Source organism: Pseudochaenichthys georgianus, chromosome 7 (genome assembly GCF_902827115.2).
Source record: "Pseudochaenichthys georgianus chromosome 7, fPseGeo1.2, whole genome shotgun sequence".
In the NCBI taxonomy this organism is placed as follows: domain Eukaryota; kingdom Metazoa; phylum Chordata; class Actinopteri; order Perciformes; family Channichthyidae; genus Pseudochaenichthys; species Pseudochaenichthys georgianus.
Window position 1 is genome coordinate 23,542,649 of NC_047509.1, and position 15,918 is coordinate 23,558,566.

The 15,918-nt window shown below is 43.7% G+C and overlaps 1 protein-coding gene across 8 annotated transcripts in view; it reads left to right on the forward strand.

The window, feature by feature from the left end:
* casz1 (castor zinc finger 1) overlaps positions 1-15,918 on the forward strand; it is a 74,224-nt gene that overhangs the window by 28,502 nt on the left and 29,804 nt on the right. For 7 of the 8 annotated variants that reach the window (XM_034087664.2, XM_034087666.2, XM_034087672.2 and 4 more), the window contains exons 1-2: positions 998-1,076; positions 15,244-15,786. In XM_034087664.2, coding sequence (XP_033943555.1) covers positions 998-1,076; positions 15,244-15,786 — 622 coding nt within the window. Of the gene's footprint in view, positions 1-997; positions 1,077-15,243; positions 15,787-15,918 lie in introns of those variants that run through there. The other variant, XM_034087667.2, reaches the window with a different exon arrangement.

Consider the following 15,918-nt stretch of genomic DNA (forward strand, 5'->3'; position numbering starts at 1 on the left):
CAAAACAGATAGAATGGAGACTTGAAATAGGTGTGTTTGTGTATGAATATGTGTATTTGTGGGCATGCACATGCAGACTGACACACACATAGGACACAAAGCACATGTTATCACTGTCAACAGCAGCAGTAGCAAACAGCAGCAGTTGTACTTGTGTGTGTGCCCATGTTGTGTATGAGTCAAAGTGTGTATGCTTGTGCATGCCCACAATCTCTTTCCCTCTCCGAGAGACCCACTGTAAGTCAGCGTGTGTGTGTGCGTGCGTGTGTGTGTGTGTGTGTGTGTGTGTGTGTGTGTGTGTGTGTGTGTGTGTGTGCGTGCGTGCGTGCGTGCGTGTGTGCGTGCGTGTGTGTGTGCGTGCGTGCGTGTGTGTGCGGCCACTACTGTACTACACTCAGGGGCCAGGAGCCAGGGCCGAGCCTAGCCGAACAGGGCTGGAAAGGGCCGAGGGCCATCTCCCTGTGCACACCACCCACTTCACACCTGTCTCTCTCTCTCGCTCGCACACACACACACACACACACACACACACACACACACACACACACACACACACACACACACACACACACACACACACACACACAGCTCATACAGCCGTGCTGCTCGGCACAGGGCTCTCATTGTAGCAGTGACAGGAGGGCGCCCGTTAAGTGGCTCTCTCATCCTGGGGCCTGTGTGTGTGTGAGAGAGAGAGTGTGTGTATGTGTGTGTTTTGTTCCCCCATGTGGCTGTGGGGTGGAGAAGGGCGATGAAGGACCCCTACTGGTAAAGTGGGTAAACTTGCACAGCCTCGACATCTGTGCTCGGAGAAGGAGGGTGGGGGGGGGTGAAGAGAGAGGGGGAGGGTAAGGAGGGGAGGAGAGATAGACAGCGAGAGAGGAGGACAGAGTGGGAAAAAGGAAAGGAGTGAGAATGAGAGAGGGAGGGAGAGAGAGACAGAAGGAGAGGGCGAGAGAGAGAGAGCAGAGGCTTGGCAGAGAGCAGTTGAGAGAAAATGCCTTGCTTTGTGGAGAGAATTCTTCCAGGGCAGGAGGGAGAGGTGAGACAGAGCGCAGAGGGCGGTCTGCTGCCAGGTAAGTCTCACACACACCTTCCTCTCGCTCTCTCTCTTTCTCCCTCTCTCCCTCTCTCCCTCTCTCCCCCCTCACACACACTGGAGTTAACTGCTACCTCGAGGTGAACGGGTCTGCTACTAGTTGCAGTTGGCACGAGTCAGGCACGCATGTGTAGTGATGTGGTGGGTGGTGTCAAAGTGTGTGTGTGAGAGAGAGAGAGAGAGAGAGAGAGAGAGAGAGAGAGAGAGAGAGAGAGAGAGAGAGAGAGAGAGAGAGAGAGAGAGAGAGAGAGAGAGAGAGAGAGAGAGAGCAGGTGTAATCTTCGTCTTTTTGGAAAGAAACTGCAGTTTTAATTACAGATGCACATTTGCGCCTATAGTGCGGTGGATGTCAGTGATGTGTTTAATTAATTTTAATGCTGTGTTGCTTCCTAAAAAGTTTTGTTGTTGACTTTTTATACTATTCACACTTCTGCTTTTGTATTGATAATTCAGTTACATTTATGACATTTCAAGTTGGAAAGTACATTTATTTAAATGTATACTGTACTGTGCAGTTTTAGGGTTTACTTTGGTTTCTATTTTATTCTACTTTATACTTTTACTCAAGATAATTCCAGAGTAAGATATTGTGGTTTATGGATTGATTGTATATCTATTTGACATTTGCAGTAACACGTTACTTAACAGATACATATTTTGAAATAAAGTATATGATCTGCTTTTGAAATATGATTCCTTTTTATAGATTAACAATGCTCCCCCTTGAGCAGCTTATCCACTAAGTTGTTGCATGGTTTAAGGTATTACATAATCATTTATTATTAATATAAATATTTAAATATAAAATAGTTTAAAAGTTTACTTTTGATTACTTTTACTTTGTTGTTTTAAAATATCCTTTTTTTCCTTTTGAGTATAGGAATTTTAAATTGTAATTTAGTGTCATTTAAATTGTGGTTTTGCTTTTTAATTTAGGTGAGGGATCCAAACACGTTATTAACTGGAAATGACACATTACAAATAATTTGTACTTATTTTAAAGCAATTTCAGGCGGTTTTGTTCAAAGTTTACATTAACACACTTTATTTTAAACATTTCTAAGACTAAAAATAGAAATGATTATAAAGCACCTAAAGTCCCTTCGTTCTAATGCTATATGCAGATGTTTTGGGTTATGAGATGAGTTAATTTGCGGTGTTGGTTTAAATTGATTCGGCTGTTTAGCTACAGAGGGATTTTACACTCTGCTGATATAAACTGTGTCTGATGAAGAGAGTCCTTTTCTCCCTTGTGGAAACACAGTTCTGAGAGGAATAATCCTCCTTGTGTACAATTAGATTTTCTCCTTTTGGTTAAATAAATACTGTGTCTGTGAACATAAACACAGATTGACATGCAGCCTGTGGGTGTGTGCCTCTCAGACAGCCTGCTGCCCTAGCCTGGGCCGGACACTACCTGTCCAGGCCCACAGGAACAGACAAAAAGGCAGAAGTTGGCTGGCTCTAACTTCACACTTGCTGTTTGTTTGTTTTTTTTAACAAACAGAACCGGCTTCGAGTGAAAGGTGAAGTCAGAATTGAATTTGTCTTGCGTTACCGTGGCGATCTGGCAACCACTCCCGTGTCCCAGAAGACTGCTCTGGTTGCTGTGTGCCGGGCACGTGTGTTTGTTATTTAAGTGTGTGTGTGTGTGTGTGTGTGTGTGTGTGTGTGTGTGTGTGTGTGTGTGTGTGTGTGTGTGTGTGTGTGTGTGTGTGTGTGTGTGTGTGTGTGTGTGTGTGTGTGTGTGTGTGTGTGTGTGTGTGTGTGTGTGTGTGTGTGTGTGTGTGTGTGTGTGTGTGTGTGTGTGTGTGTGTGTGTGTGTGTGTTGGAGTAGTGGGTGGTGGTAGCAGCATTCACGAGAGAGACATTTTACTAAGCAGACATTTCCCCCTCTGTTTTCACTCTGACCTGGTAGGAGATTGATGACTGAATTGTGGAGTACATGTTAACAGTAACTGGTGATTTATGAAGATACTTAGGGTAAGTGAGGCCGCACACGGCTGGAGGGGAAGAAAAAGATATAGCCTTTTAAGTTAATGCAAAAATATAGCCTTTTTAAGTAGTAATTGTTATTACCACTGCTGGGTTTGGAGAGAGGTCTGAGTTAGGGTAAGATGTGCACAAAGTGTAATGTGAAGCTTTTCCATTGGCCATGGGCCTGTCTTTGTATTTGGCCTTTTAAGTTTGACTTCCTTCAACATCGTAAAATGAGAAAGAAGTTTAAAGAAAAATGATATAGATTTAGATATATATTGAGATTTGATTCACAAAGCCACATTTGAATATTTGTACTGATGTACGACTTTTTCCTGGGTAAACCACAGTGGAAAAACTTTTCTTGGATGAACCCTTGCACTGCAACAAGTGCAATGTGTGTTTTGGCAGCACTCCTTAGCCAAAGATCCCTTAGAAAATCCGCATGCAATTTTAAAAGAATCAGATTCTTTCCCTTTCCTTGGCTCGTAAACTCCCTTGATATTATGTACACGGAGAATCCTCCTCTCTATTCAAATATGAGATTCAATCCACTTGGATGTGATCTATAGCATTTTTAAGGAATAAAGCAATTTTAGGGAATACGGAATACTGCTTCCCCTGGAAGAGGGATGGCTTTCATTTTTTTTCAAGGCACCTCTTAGACTGAGTGAAATGTTTCCCCTGTTCGCTCAGGGACGACTTTATTTCTTACCAGGGATTTAACACTCACTCAGTCCCCTCATAAATACAGCGTCCCTCAGCCCTTCGCTACCCATAACTCATGCACTAACTCTCTAGCTAACTAAACTCATATAGCAGAGCCAACACTTGTTTGTCTTTTACCCCAGCCTCTCTCTCTCACTCTTGCTCTGTCTCTTTTCCTCCTCTTAGCTGATTTATACATGACAGAATCTTCTTTGACTACCGTCTCACCACGCTCCTGCGCTGATCTCCTTGGCCCACTCGTGGAGTGGGTTTTAGAAGAAATGTGCATTTGAATATGAGCCAGCTTAATCTCCTTGAGGCTATTTGGAGTGAGGCTAATGCTCCAAGAATGAGCGAGAACAACACCAGGGAAAATGCGGACGTCCCTCTCGGCGTGTCACAACACAACTTAGTTCTCAAAAAAGAATTTGAGTTGTTGATGAAAATCTTTCTATACTGTAAGGCAAAGGACGTACAATTCCTGCTTTCAAGGCACCTGTTGAACTAGTAGTTTCCCTAAAATGTTTGTGTGCTTTTAGTTTTTTCTCTTTTTGCCTTTATGGCACCTATCTGTGGAATTTATTGACTTTTTTGCATGTTATCTCAATGGTACTAAAAAAAAAGCAGCTGATCAACGTTTATGCCATCTCACTTTGAGCAGATGAAAGTGCTCAGGTGGGATATTCCAGTATGTTGGAAGCCTTTTACTGATCTGCTGCCGATTGGCATTTTGGGAGGAGACAGTTTTTCTGGCGTGGTTCCCGTATTGGTTTATTAACAGCCTGCTGGTACCTTCTGTTCTCTCAGTTCCTCAAGCATCTGAAGACCCTCTGAAGTCAAAATCGCCCATTTTGATGTCTCACGGCAGCACCCGACGTTTTGTTGTATTTGCGTCTGAAAACACAGGCCCTGCTTGGAGGAATTACCCTCAGCACTCGTTGGTGTCAGATGGGGGCGGAGGGTATCATTCCCTTTTTTCTCCCCATCTCCCAGCTCTCCTTGCTGTCCTTCTTTTCTTTTTGATCTCACAATCAAATCTTCCCTGGTTTTTATGAGTGACGTTTACCCGAGAGCGGCTAGGGAAATGGCTGGCTGAAGAAGACGTTTGAGAAAATGCGCCTGAGCAAGCTATCACCTTTGATAAAGCCATAGTTCCATTGGGAGTAGAAGAAGAAAGACAAAGAATAAGAGCAATGTTGGTAATGAAAAATGCCATGCAAGAGGGAGCATCTCTTTGATCCTAGCCTGTTAAGTCAACAATGTATAGTACAACACATACTGCAGTACATCAAGCATTCCTCTGTTGTTGTACCACAATGAGTATTTGACCCAGCAGTGGACTGATCTGAATCTGGGGTAACACACTATTCCTTTATTATATATCAGCTGGGTACCAAATAATCTTATAATACAGCATTAACACATGCACAGTGGGTTACACTGGTGCTGCCATCAACAATGCCATACCTTCAGCTGTGTCATCATTGGCAAAAAAGGCTGGCAAGTCACTTGAAAGCGCGGCAAAAGGAGAAAGAAATAATTGGGAAGTGGAGGGTAGTTGGAGGTACAGAGAGCGAGAAATGTTAGCTTTAGTAATTACTACCTCCATAGTGAAGCAGTGGAGAGGACAGTGAGGCAAGCGAGAGCACGAAGGAGGCCCTGTGTGCAGATAATGAAGGGGTATCATTGTAGCTCTGACAGCGTTAATCTTAGAGCGCTCCACACTGTGTGTCTCTATCAGGATGTGTGTATGCTCTGTGCCGCATATGTATATTTCGCTAGGTTGTATGGAGGTCGTGGTGCAATGCCATTGACTCTCAACCAAACCAAGAAGAACGGCCCAACTAACGGCACAGTTGATCTAACCTGGTTGACAGTTGTCGCCTCTCACAGCTTCTTGAAGACAATCCTTAAACTCGGCAGCCTCCCGCTCGTCCCCCGGAAACACTGGGATCGCCTATCAGCTATCAAAATGGTCTTCTTTGCCATAGAAGGCGGAGGAGAAGAGAAGCGTGGAAAAAAGGCGAAGAGCAGTCCAACTTTCTTTGTGCCTGGATTTTTTCTTTTCTTTTTTCCTCTTCCTATTTGAAGTTGTGAGACACGCATTTAAGCCTCATTGCACACCAACACTCAACACACAGGAAAGTGTTATGAATATGTATCAACACAGCATATGGCAGCAGTAGCGCTGAGACTAGGTGTGTCCAGAAGGGTAGAGTGCTGCCGATGCATTATTCTCCATTCAAATTACCACAGTAAGAATGCAGAAGGCAGCCGAGAGGTGTTCACCGCTTCCTTAGACGGGGCAGGAGAAGAACCTGGATCGTGCAAAACAGCAGGGACGCATGAGCTGTGATGAGCACAGTAGTAGGCCAGCTGAGTTTCCTTGATTTGGTAGATTTTTTTCAGCAGGTTCAAACCCAGCACTCGCTGACACGAGCGTGATTAAAAGTGATATTTCTGACACATTAGGATGAGCACGGGAAGTAACCTCCTCTAAAGCGTTCATTATTAGATGCATGACAGACCTGAATATTTATAAAATAGGTTTTAATAATTAATAGCAGCAATCTGCTCCCGTAATTCATCAGATTTGCACTTCAACAGAGTATCCGTTTTCACTTTAAAATAATAATAAGAGGAATATTAATGTTGGAGAAATGTAAAACGGGCAGCTGGATACTGTGCACATAGGTAAGCCCTCCATGTTCACTTCTGGGGCTTTTCTCGAACCTGTCACATTTCAAATTAAATTATATTTTAAGCCGTAAACACTGCACCGTTTGAAAACCAGTTGTTTGTGCTTGACAATTTAGCAAGTGGCTTCTCACAAATGTGGCAAGTCATAAAGATGAAGATGCAGGAAACTAAGTGGGTTTGGTGTAGAATGCAAAAGTCGTGCTGTGGTTTTATCAAAAGCAAATTTATTTGTTTGAGTCAACTTTGCAACACTTCCTTTTGTATGCTGAGACCCAAAATAGACAGCATTCTTTTTTTGCTGTAAAGCAGCTTTGCTTGTTTCATCTTTTCACAGTCATTTTACCTTTTTTCTCCCCCTTATTGTGAGTGTTGTTTTATCGCACCTTGAAATTCAGTCATAGCGCATTCCTCTCTCTACTGAACTCCCAGAAACAAGAATGTTCCTGTTTTAGGTGAAAACTGCCACGTTTAGTTCCGCCTTCCAGTTCACATTGAACCTGTTGGTAAAGCACACTGTTTAGAGCTGCCACTGACACAGCGGTGGAGTGTGTAGAAATGTCAGATTTCTGAGTCTCTCAGAGAAAATGACGAGACCTGCAGCCACAAGACAGAGAGGAGTAAAAGCAGAGCACAATACCCTGCTGTCTACAGGCACACACACACACACACACACACACACACACACACACACACACACACACACACACACACACACACACACACACACACACACACACACACACACACACACACACACTTTATATTGGTTACAGCAACATATGTGTTTACAATGTATTGTGCACATACCCAGACTCCCGAAAGCACCCATGGACACATGAACTTTAAAATGTCATATTTCATGTCAACCCATTTGTCACTTCCCCCCCTGCTGATCAGAAAATTCAAAGATAACAAACTATAGTTCTGGCAGCCGAGTCACAGCCACAGGGTCTGAAAAATGCAAATCCCACGAGCAGGAAGACTCTTTCTCATCACTTCCTCTCTTAGCCCTACAAAGAATGAATACTGATCAAACTTTAATTGTGCTTCATAAAAAGAAGTGTGATGAAAAAGTCTCAGATTTTGAGGGCAGGTAGAGAACCTGCTCAGAAAGACATTTTAACAGGCACCTGTGATTCATTGTAGCGCATATAAAGTCCAAAAGAGGAAAAGTCTGTCAGGCAGAGCAAATGTTTTAATGGGAGCCAGGGATCGATGTTGTCAGCGCAGGCTTCCTGTCTGGAAATACATGCTTTTTGGGGTTAATGTCACCTCCTTCTTTCTTTTCAAGGACAGAGTGATAGGAAAAGAGCAAAAGGAGGAAAGAGAGAAGGTGAAGGAGGTCAACCAGATCTGATGCAAACATTCCAAACCAGGCCGAATTTAGGGAAATTGCTAGAAAAAACATTGACTCGCACTCTCATTCACCAGGCCCCGTATCTGAACAACTAATTTGAAACGTAACCTTGGAAATCAATTAAGAAGTCCCCGGGAGCTTGAGAAAAAAGAACCAAAGGGTCCACCATTCCTTTTCCTTTTTCCTCTTTCCCCCTACACATCCTTCCCTCTCCACCACTTAACAGGCACTTGGATCTGCCCATCAGAACACTGCCTGGTGTCAGAAAGCTTTGTCAGCGGCGTCTTTATTTCATTATTTTTAACGGCAGAGTGCCTTATATGCTGTCAAAATGTCTGAAGAGTCTTATTAAAGAAATGCCACAGCTCATTTCCTTGTAATGCAATTCATATGCTGGTGAATGGGGGCATGTCTAAAGATCTAAACAGCTTTGCTTTTTAGGCTTCACATTAGGGGTTATCTGTGAGGGCTTGTCATTGATTGACATTATCTAGCCTGACAGGGCCTCGTATCAAGGTTAACCTCATGGACACAAGTGCCACTCGCACGGACACACAAACACTGTCTCACCCACACCAGTAGTCAAACAAGGCACGTTCTCCTCAACTTCCTGTTAAAGGGGTGTTACGTACGTGTGCCTGCTTCATCTTTGTTTGTGTAAGCCAGGTGGAGATTTCCAGACTTAATTGATAACTAATGGAGCGGCGTGTGCTGAGTTTACCCTGGAGGATTGACACTGTGTGTGTGTGTGTGTGTGTGTGTGTGTGTGTGTGTGTGTGTGTGTGTGTGTGTGTGTGTGTGTGTGTGTGTGTGTGTGTGTGTGTGTGTGTGTGTGTGTGTGTGTGTGTGTGTGTGTGTGTGTGTGTGTGTGTGTGTGTGTGTGTGTGTGTGTGTGTGTGTGTGTGTGTGTGTGTGTGTGTGTGTGTGTGTGTGTGTGTGTGTGTGTGTGTGTGTGTGTGTGTGTGTGTGTGTGTGTGTGTGTCCTGTGGAGAGATAGGGGGGGTAGGTGATGATAAGAGGACGGGGATGACTTACTCAGCAGTGTAGCCCGAGATTTTGTTCCATTAGATAAGGCCCCAAAGATAATGACGTGGGATGACATACACCGGTCTGGTGGTTCCTGACCTCTTAGGTGAGCAGGCCGTTCCCTTCGCCACAGAAACACGTGTGTGGGTAACACTCATATAAACACACACTCACACACATCTCCCCTTCTCCCTACCAAAAGCCACAAAGGCAAAGAGAGATCCCCGTGACAAATACAACTGAAGCAGTTAATCTGTACAGATATTAGCTTAAGGGCCCTTGAGAGGTGCACCGCTGAGCCCCTTCTCCACTGTACTACCCACACTGCCTTGCTGCAGCACCAAGCACAGCGACCATGAGGGAGGGACACAGGGGTCGTCTGCTCATTTGCCATGGCGTTTGGCTTATCAAATTGCACTCCTGGTGTCATGAAAATGAACATGAGAGATGAGCTTCAAAAACAAAGCTGCAGGAATATATTTCCCTTGTTTCAGTCTGTGGAGGCATGGGACTGTGTTCCATTGTGTATTTTTAAAGTCAAAGTTTTAGCCTCACGTAACACAAACACTTAGAAATTAAGTCGTCATCTGGTGCCAGCTGGGAGTCCAGATTTGATGTACAATTTTAACAAGTTAGCTGTGTGTCCCATAAATTACCCTAAGCAGCAAACTAAATGAAAGTTGGCTGTTTTGGTACATGGCTGTCAGAATGGTTCTTGTCACTCATGTCAGATGAGACCATTTTAGACTGCTTGTCCTCTGTTCTGGAAAACACCATAATTACCCTGTTTGTGATGAAGCCGGAGGGCGTATTTGTCCTTAGATTTCAACTTTCCTGCCTGATTGCCCTCAAGTTCAACATCTTTCCTCTTCCGTCTGCACTTGAAATACACATTGTTTTTCTTCAGCCATTGTCCTGTGTCAGTGTGTGTTACTGGGGCCCTCGGTGTCTGCCTTTGTCCCCCAGTGTCTTCTTTGTGTTTTGCAGCGGTGTGGCATTTGGCTGAGGGCTTGTGTTTGATAACAGCCCGTGGAGTGAGCCCAAGTGAAATAGTCCAAACTGGTCCTTCAAGGTCGGCACCCCCAGAAAGACTGCACACGATGTGCAAGGTCATATTCTCGACTAAAAGCAATAAGTGCTTTATTGATAGAAAAAAACAACACGCAGGCAGATGCGCAACCAACTGATTAACAATAAAATACATTTGTGAGAGAGATGAACAGGGGAGGGGAGGGGGAGGGAAGACACCTCCCTCATGACCGTATGTCCATGTGCACTGTGCCTGCACGCATGTACAATATGTTTTGCAGAAAAGCATTGATCCTTTATTGGGACCTAAAAAATCAATTAGAAATCCAGTGGTTAAAAAAAGAACAAAATGTGACGAATTAGGGCTGGTGGCAGTTTCCCAGTCGCACAGCCTCTCTCTCTTTCTCTCTTCATGCCTGAATCATTTCTGCAGTTTGTGTGACCTGCAAAGCACAGTGTGAAAGTAGTGTTTAAAAGAAGATCACAAGCAACTCACTTCTCCTGTTTCGACTGTAATCTACTTATCAAATACATCTCATCAGTATCGTGTTTTATGGCCAAGACAACAGTCACCACCGGTTCCTTTTTTCCATTCAGTCACTTTATGAACAATGTGGCTTTTGTACCGCGCCTACTGTGCTATTATCTTTTTTATGAAAATAAGCACAGGGTATTGGACTGTCGTCATCTTTTATATGCCTGTATCGCCCTTTCTCGCATGCTCTCTCTATATAGCTCTTTCTTTCTTCCCCAACCTGGCAAACCTGCCAAGTGAGAGCCACCGTGGATCAGTCAATGGCAGATTTAGATTTGAGTTCTAAGTCTCAGTCCTAGCCAAACCTGTTTCTTCAGGAAGGCTTTGAGTTGTACGTATAGTCTGCCAACCTTTTCCCCTCGGTTATCACCTACAGTAGCCCCCCCCCATAAAACAAAAACCTTCTTGCTACTATACCGACTTTACACCCCCCTTTCTAGATCCTTTCTCTACATACACTTCTCCTCAGATGTGCCCACCCCTAAACCCCCATCTATCATCTAGTTGGCAATGGCATTGTTTTTAATCATCAGAACCTCAAAATTATTATTATCGCTTCTGATGCGGCAATTAAAACTTCAGGTCAGAGGCACAACGAGCGGTGATCAGCAGCCGAGCTGAGAAGTTTTAATTAGACGATCAGAACCATTAATGCACAAAAAAAAGGTGTGCGCTGGGAAATTAACGGGAACGTCTTAATCAGGGTTAGCGACTCCGAAGAGGAGTCAAGTGAACAGAGAGCAAAAAACAAATCATTTCCGCACCACTGGGACAAAACTCAATTAAATATGCATGCGGAAAAATGGAAATTTTCTCAGCATCGGCTGCACCGACTGTTGGAAAACTGTGGCAAAATCTCACGGCGGGGTCGTCGACCTGCTTATTGTTATTCTTGTGTAATAAAAATGAGAGAGGGGCCAGATGCTGGGGTCTGGGTGTCGTGGCGTAGTTGTCCATCAGTGGCTTTCCGCTTGACTTCCTTGAGGCTGCCGCAGCCTCTCTACCATGCAGGGCGAGAGAGAGAAGAGGAAAACATTCTCTTCCTGCAAGCCGTAAATTTACAAAAATAAAAACATGGTAATTTCCAAGTGTGTCTGTGTATGTCTGCCTGTGTGGCTCAGTGATTTCCCTGAAACACTCGTGCACACACGATCTCTCACACATACATCTCCCTTGAGAGCCAGAGACACAAAAGGTTCACGGAGCTACACACAGGGAGCTCAGCCTTGTCGATTAATCTGCCAAAGGTTCATAAAGTTATAACTGGGCTTCCTTTAAAACAGCTACAGCAACTCTCCGTTGCATATTGTAAAATAATCCTGAGCTGAACACACATCTCCTAGACCCTGTTTGTATTAATTAACTCCTGATATTGCAGGGGGTTTGTCCCTCCGTCAGTCATGTTGAAACTCAGCAGGAATCTACAACAAGCCCTGTACCTGTGTTTGATTAGGTGAGGAGATAAGCTTCAGTTTAAACGGGTAATATCTACGTCTCTTATATACAGACCCTCCCGTGTGCTCGCTCCACACTGCAGGGAGTCGATGGTGCAGCGCTGCACTTTGAATGAACAATAAGTCAAGTAATTCAATTTTCTATATGTTGTTTATGTGACTTTACATCTTCCACAAGATGATTAAACAAGCATGTTGGACATAAGCTGCCTCGTCTTTGAATGATAAAAAGACGTAAAGCCATGACCCTGCCAGTCTTTACTTCCACATTCTTTACTCGTAGCTGCCTTGATTATAGTCTGCGCACGTTCACACAAATAATGCACTTCCAACAGCGTTATTAGGATTTGAAACACCACTTGATTGGGCATGATATCATTCTGGCACACAAACAGAGACGCTGCATCAAAAACCAACAAGACCTGTGGGGCTTAGAGCTGTGGAAGAGTACGCTTGTCAGTGCGGAGGGCTAGACTGGAATACAAGCTGTGTCATCCAGCTCTGAGAAGAAACAGGGCTCCAAAGAACTTTGATGCGCATATTTTTGACTGAAGATGAAAAAGAACCCGACCCAGTCAAAATGTATTCAAAATAGTTTCTTGTCTTTTTCCTCAGGTTCTGGCCTTATACAGACAGTAAATGGCGCTCCTTTGTGGCCCTGCTCTGTTTCCAGTAAAAAAAATAATGTCATAGTTAACATAAGCAGTTGGAAAAATTAGTTTCAGCCGTTTAGATTCAAACCTGCCTGTTTTTTTCCAACGCTCAGTGCTTACTGAGGTGTCTCCTCCTTGACAATTAGCACACCAGGCTAAAACAGATGGTAAATAATGTCCAATGCATGTGACAGTGTTGTTTTTCTGTCTGATATTCATTAATAAGGCAGAATGCTTACTGGACTCTCAGGGAGGTGGGGGAGTTGGTCCCAGAGGGAAAAGTTGTTCTTTCATGTAGGTCCCCACAGATTTGATCTCATTGTACGCTATCATGCACACAAACGACTTGAGGTAAACAACTTGGTGTTACCATAGCAATCTCTATTGTAGGCAATGGTAAAAAGCTGTCATGGACAGAAACCATCAGCATAAATAATAGTTTAGACAGCATCCATAAACCACCGAACCATAGCATGTTTCTCCTTACAGGAAGCTAACCGTATTAAATTTGGTTCAAAGCAAACCTTTAAAAGAAGAAAACCACTGAATGTGTGCGTACCCTGTCTGATAACTCAGTAAGAGGACTGCTTATATACTTAAACAGTAGCACTTAGTCCTCTACGCACGCTCTGTATTGTTAACAGAAAATCATACTAAATAGTCACTAATGGAAAGAAACATCTCTGTCGGGGTCATTTCCCACGAGGAGCTTGAGTTCGCAATGCGGAAAGGAAAATCGGTAGTTAAAGCATGAAATACTGAACACAGTAAACAGAAAAAATGACCTCCACAGCAACACCCTAATGACCTCAATCTTCCTTTGGAGGGTATTTCAAAAAAAATACAACTTGACAATTTATGTCTTCCACTTCCTAATAGTTTTTCCAGCTGATTTTTCTTTTCCTTTACAAAATATCTGTCATCTTAAAGGTGAACCTTTCACCCCCGCCTGCAATTGTCTAACACTAAATTATACAGTAATTTGCCACTGATATATGGCCCTCTCAAAACTACATAATTCCTGTAGCCATTGTTTCAGAGAGGAAGCCCGCAATGTAAATACAGTAACTGAGAAAGCATGTGTGGGGAGCACGGGGGACATTGTCTGGCGACGGGGTGATCTGTAAACTCCTTTAAATTGTATTGTCCTCTAATGATTCCACAGCTTTGCAAAAGAAAATGAAAACAGGATTTTATGTTGCACCGGTGTGATTTACATAATGCCGGCAATGGCTCACACATGATTGTGCTTGGGTTTATGGCGGAGGGAAAATGAAGAGCCTCGTACTCATTGTTATAGAAAGTGAATTGAGTCTTTAAGATAGAACTTTGTTACATCTCACACATTTTTGTGTGTCCGTAGCTCAGTATAGCATATTATCTTAACCACAGTGTGGCTACGTTAAGATTCAATTCAGTTGCACACAAGGAGAAATATCCCTGCTGTGGCATGCTGTTTAACTGTTTTAAAAGAGCCTCATCTGACAAAGCTTTACATACTACCACATAAAAACATAATACAAGTTAAAACGCTGTTCTGATCTCTGGAGGGTACACTGCTTTATTTAATATCATAAATGCTGTATTACCGTCACCTCCTCCCCGCTTTTTAAAGGTTATTTACAACTTGATAAAGATCTGGCCTTGATTTTGAGTCTGAAAAAAGGCTGTTGCAAGGTGAACTTTGGTGGCTCTGGAAATAAAACGAAAGGTAGAGTGTAGTTTCTGCCCTAAAAAGGCAGCTCTGGATATGGAATGCCACAGGCAGCTGTTCCTGTCTCATCAGAGCACATGTTATAAAGATAGCCCCACTTGGGTTGAAATAATGCCACCCATTCCTGCCCCAAAGCACACTCTATCATGCTCTATTGTTCACAGAGAGGCCGCGTGGGGGAAAGAGATGTTGAGACTGTGTAGTTTGTCTTGTTAAGCAAAGATATGTATAACATCTTTCTTTGATGTATCCATGTCTTTGCTAGATCAACAGTAAAAGACAGCGCAAAGACCGAAAGAGCTTAAATACAAATGTATTATTTCCTTCTTATAAAGGCAAACCTGCAGCCGGCACAGGAGCAGTTATTGTGTCTAATCCCACTAAATGAGAGTCCGAAAGACTAAAAAGCGCTCAGCATTTTCACTTCACATCCTGACAGCTTTAATGCTGTGCAGCCCCCACTCAGAGGCAGGACCACAGCCTCTTGAGGTGAGAGTGAAGATAACATTTCACAGTGTCTCTATAGCGCTGTCATGTGAAGGATTATGTAGCCGTGTATTTGCTGCTTGTAGTACCGTAGGGGGTCTGATACCTATCTGCCTGTGGTTTCAGCTGCCTGAGCTTTTTTTCTCCTTTTTTTCCACCGCCGCTCTAAACTCTGCTGACCGAAGAGGTGTGACTTAGAAAGATATGTACAGTATCTCTGTGTGTCCTTCCAGTCTTGTGCTGTTATTGTTAAGTGCTTTTGGATGTTATTAATAGCAGCAGTCACATACCTGTTGTTTTTCCATTGCAATGTTTAAAATCAGTACAACATACTGACATAAGTCTGACATGACATGGTTCAAACTTTATTTCAGGTGATACTGAAAGCATTGTAAATAAATAACGAAAAACGTTTTGAAAGAAAGTTTGAGTTACATTGAGATCATTTCTATCCTGGACAACTTTAAACTGATGTTATTCTTTTTTCTTTTCTTGTTTCCAATAGCTGAAAGGAGTTTATGCACTGAAACGACCTCAGGAAAATCCAAGATGGCCGCCAAAAGGAAAGGTGGCCTAAAACTTAATGCTATCTGTGCCAAGCTGAGCCGCCAGGTGGTGTTCGACACCAGCTCCCAGAATGCAGAGGGAGACCAGAGTGTAGCAGAAAACAGCGAGCATGGCAGTTCGCACTACGATGACAACGAGACCATCTTCCCCGAGAGCCTCGAAGAGGACCAGAAGAGACGCGAGGCCATCGAGAAGTGGGTCAACGGCGAATACGGCGATGAGCCACCAGCTATTCGTGATGAAGAGGAGCATGAACCCAAAGTCAGCAATGACGAAGATGCCCCTCCCCAGGGCGTGTACATGGTGCGCCCCACAGGCTGCAGCGATGACGAAGACAAGACAGAGGAGGGGGAGCCCGTGACCGGCTCTCAAGATGGCAGTTACCATGACGACAAAGAAGCTGAAGAAAGGCCTCCAAAAGAAACCACCTACAAGCCACCAAGCGAAGCCCAGAGTCGTCCGCCACCTTTCGCCTCCACAGGTACAATTTGAATTTGTTGTCCAATTGTTTTCTTTCTAATGTCGCCACCTTACTCTGATTAATAGCCAACCCTTTTTATATATCTCAAACCAACACTACCTTTGCCCTTTAAAACATTCCACTGCATAGTAT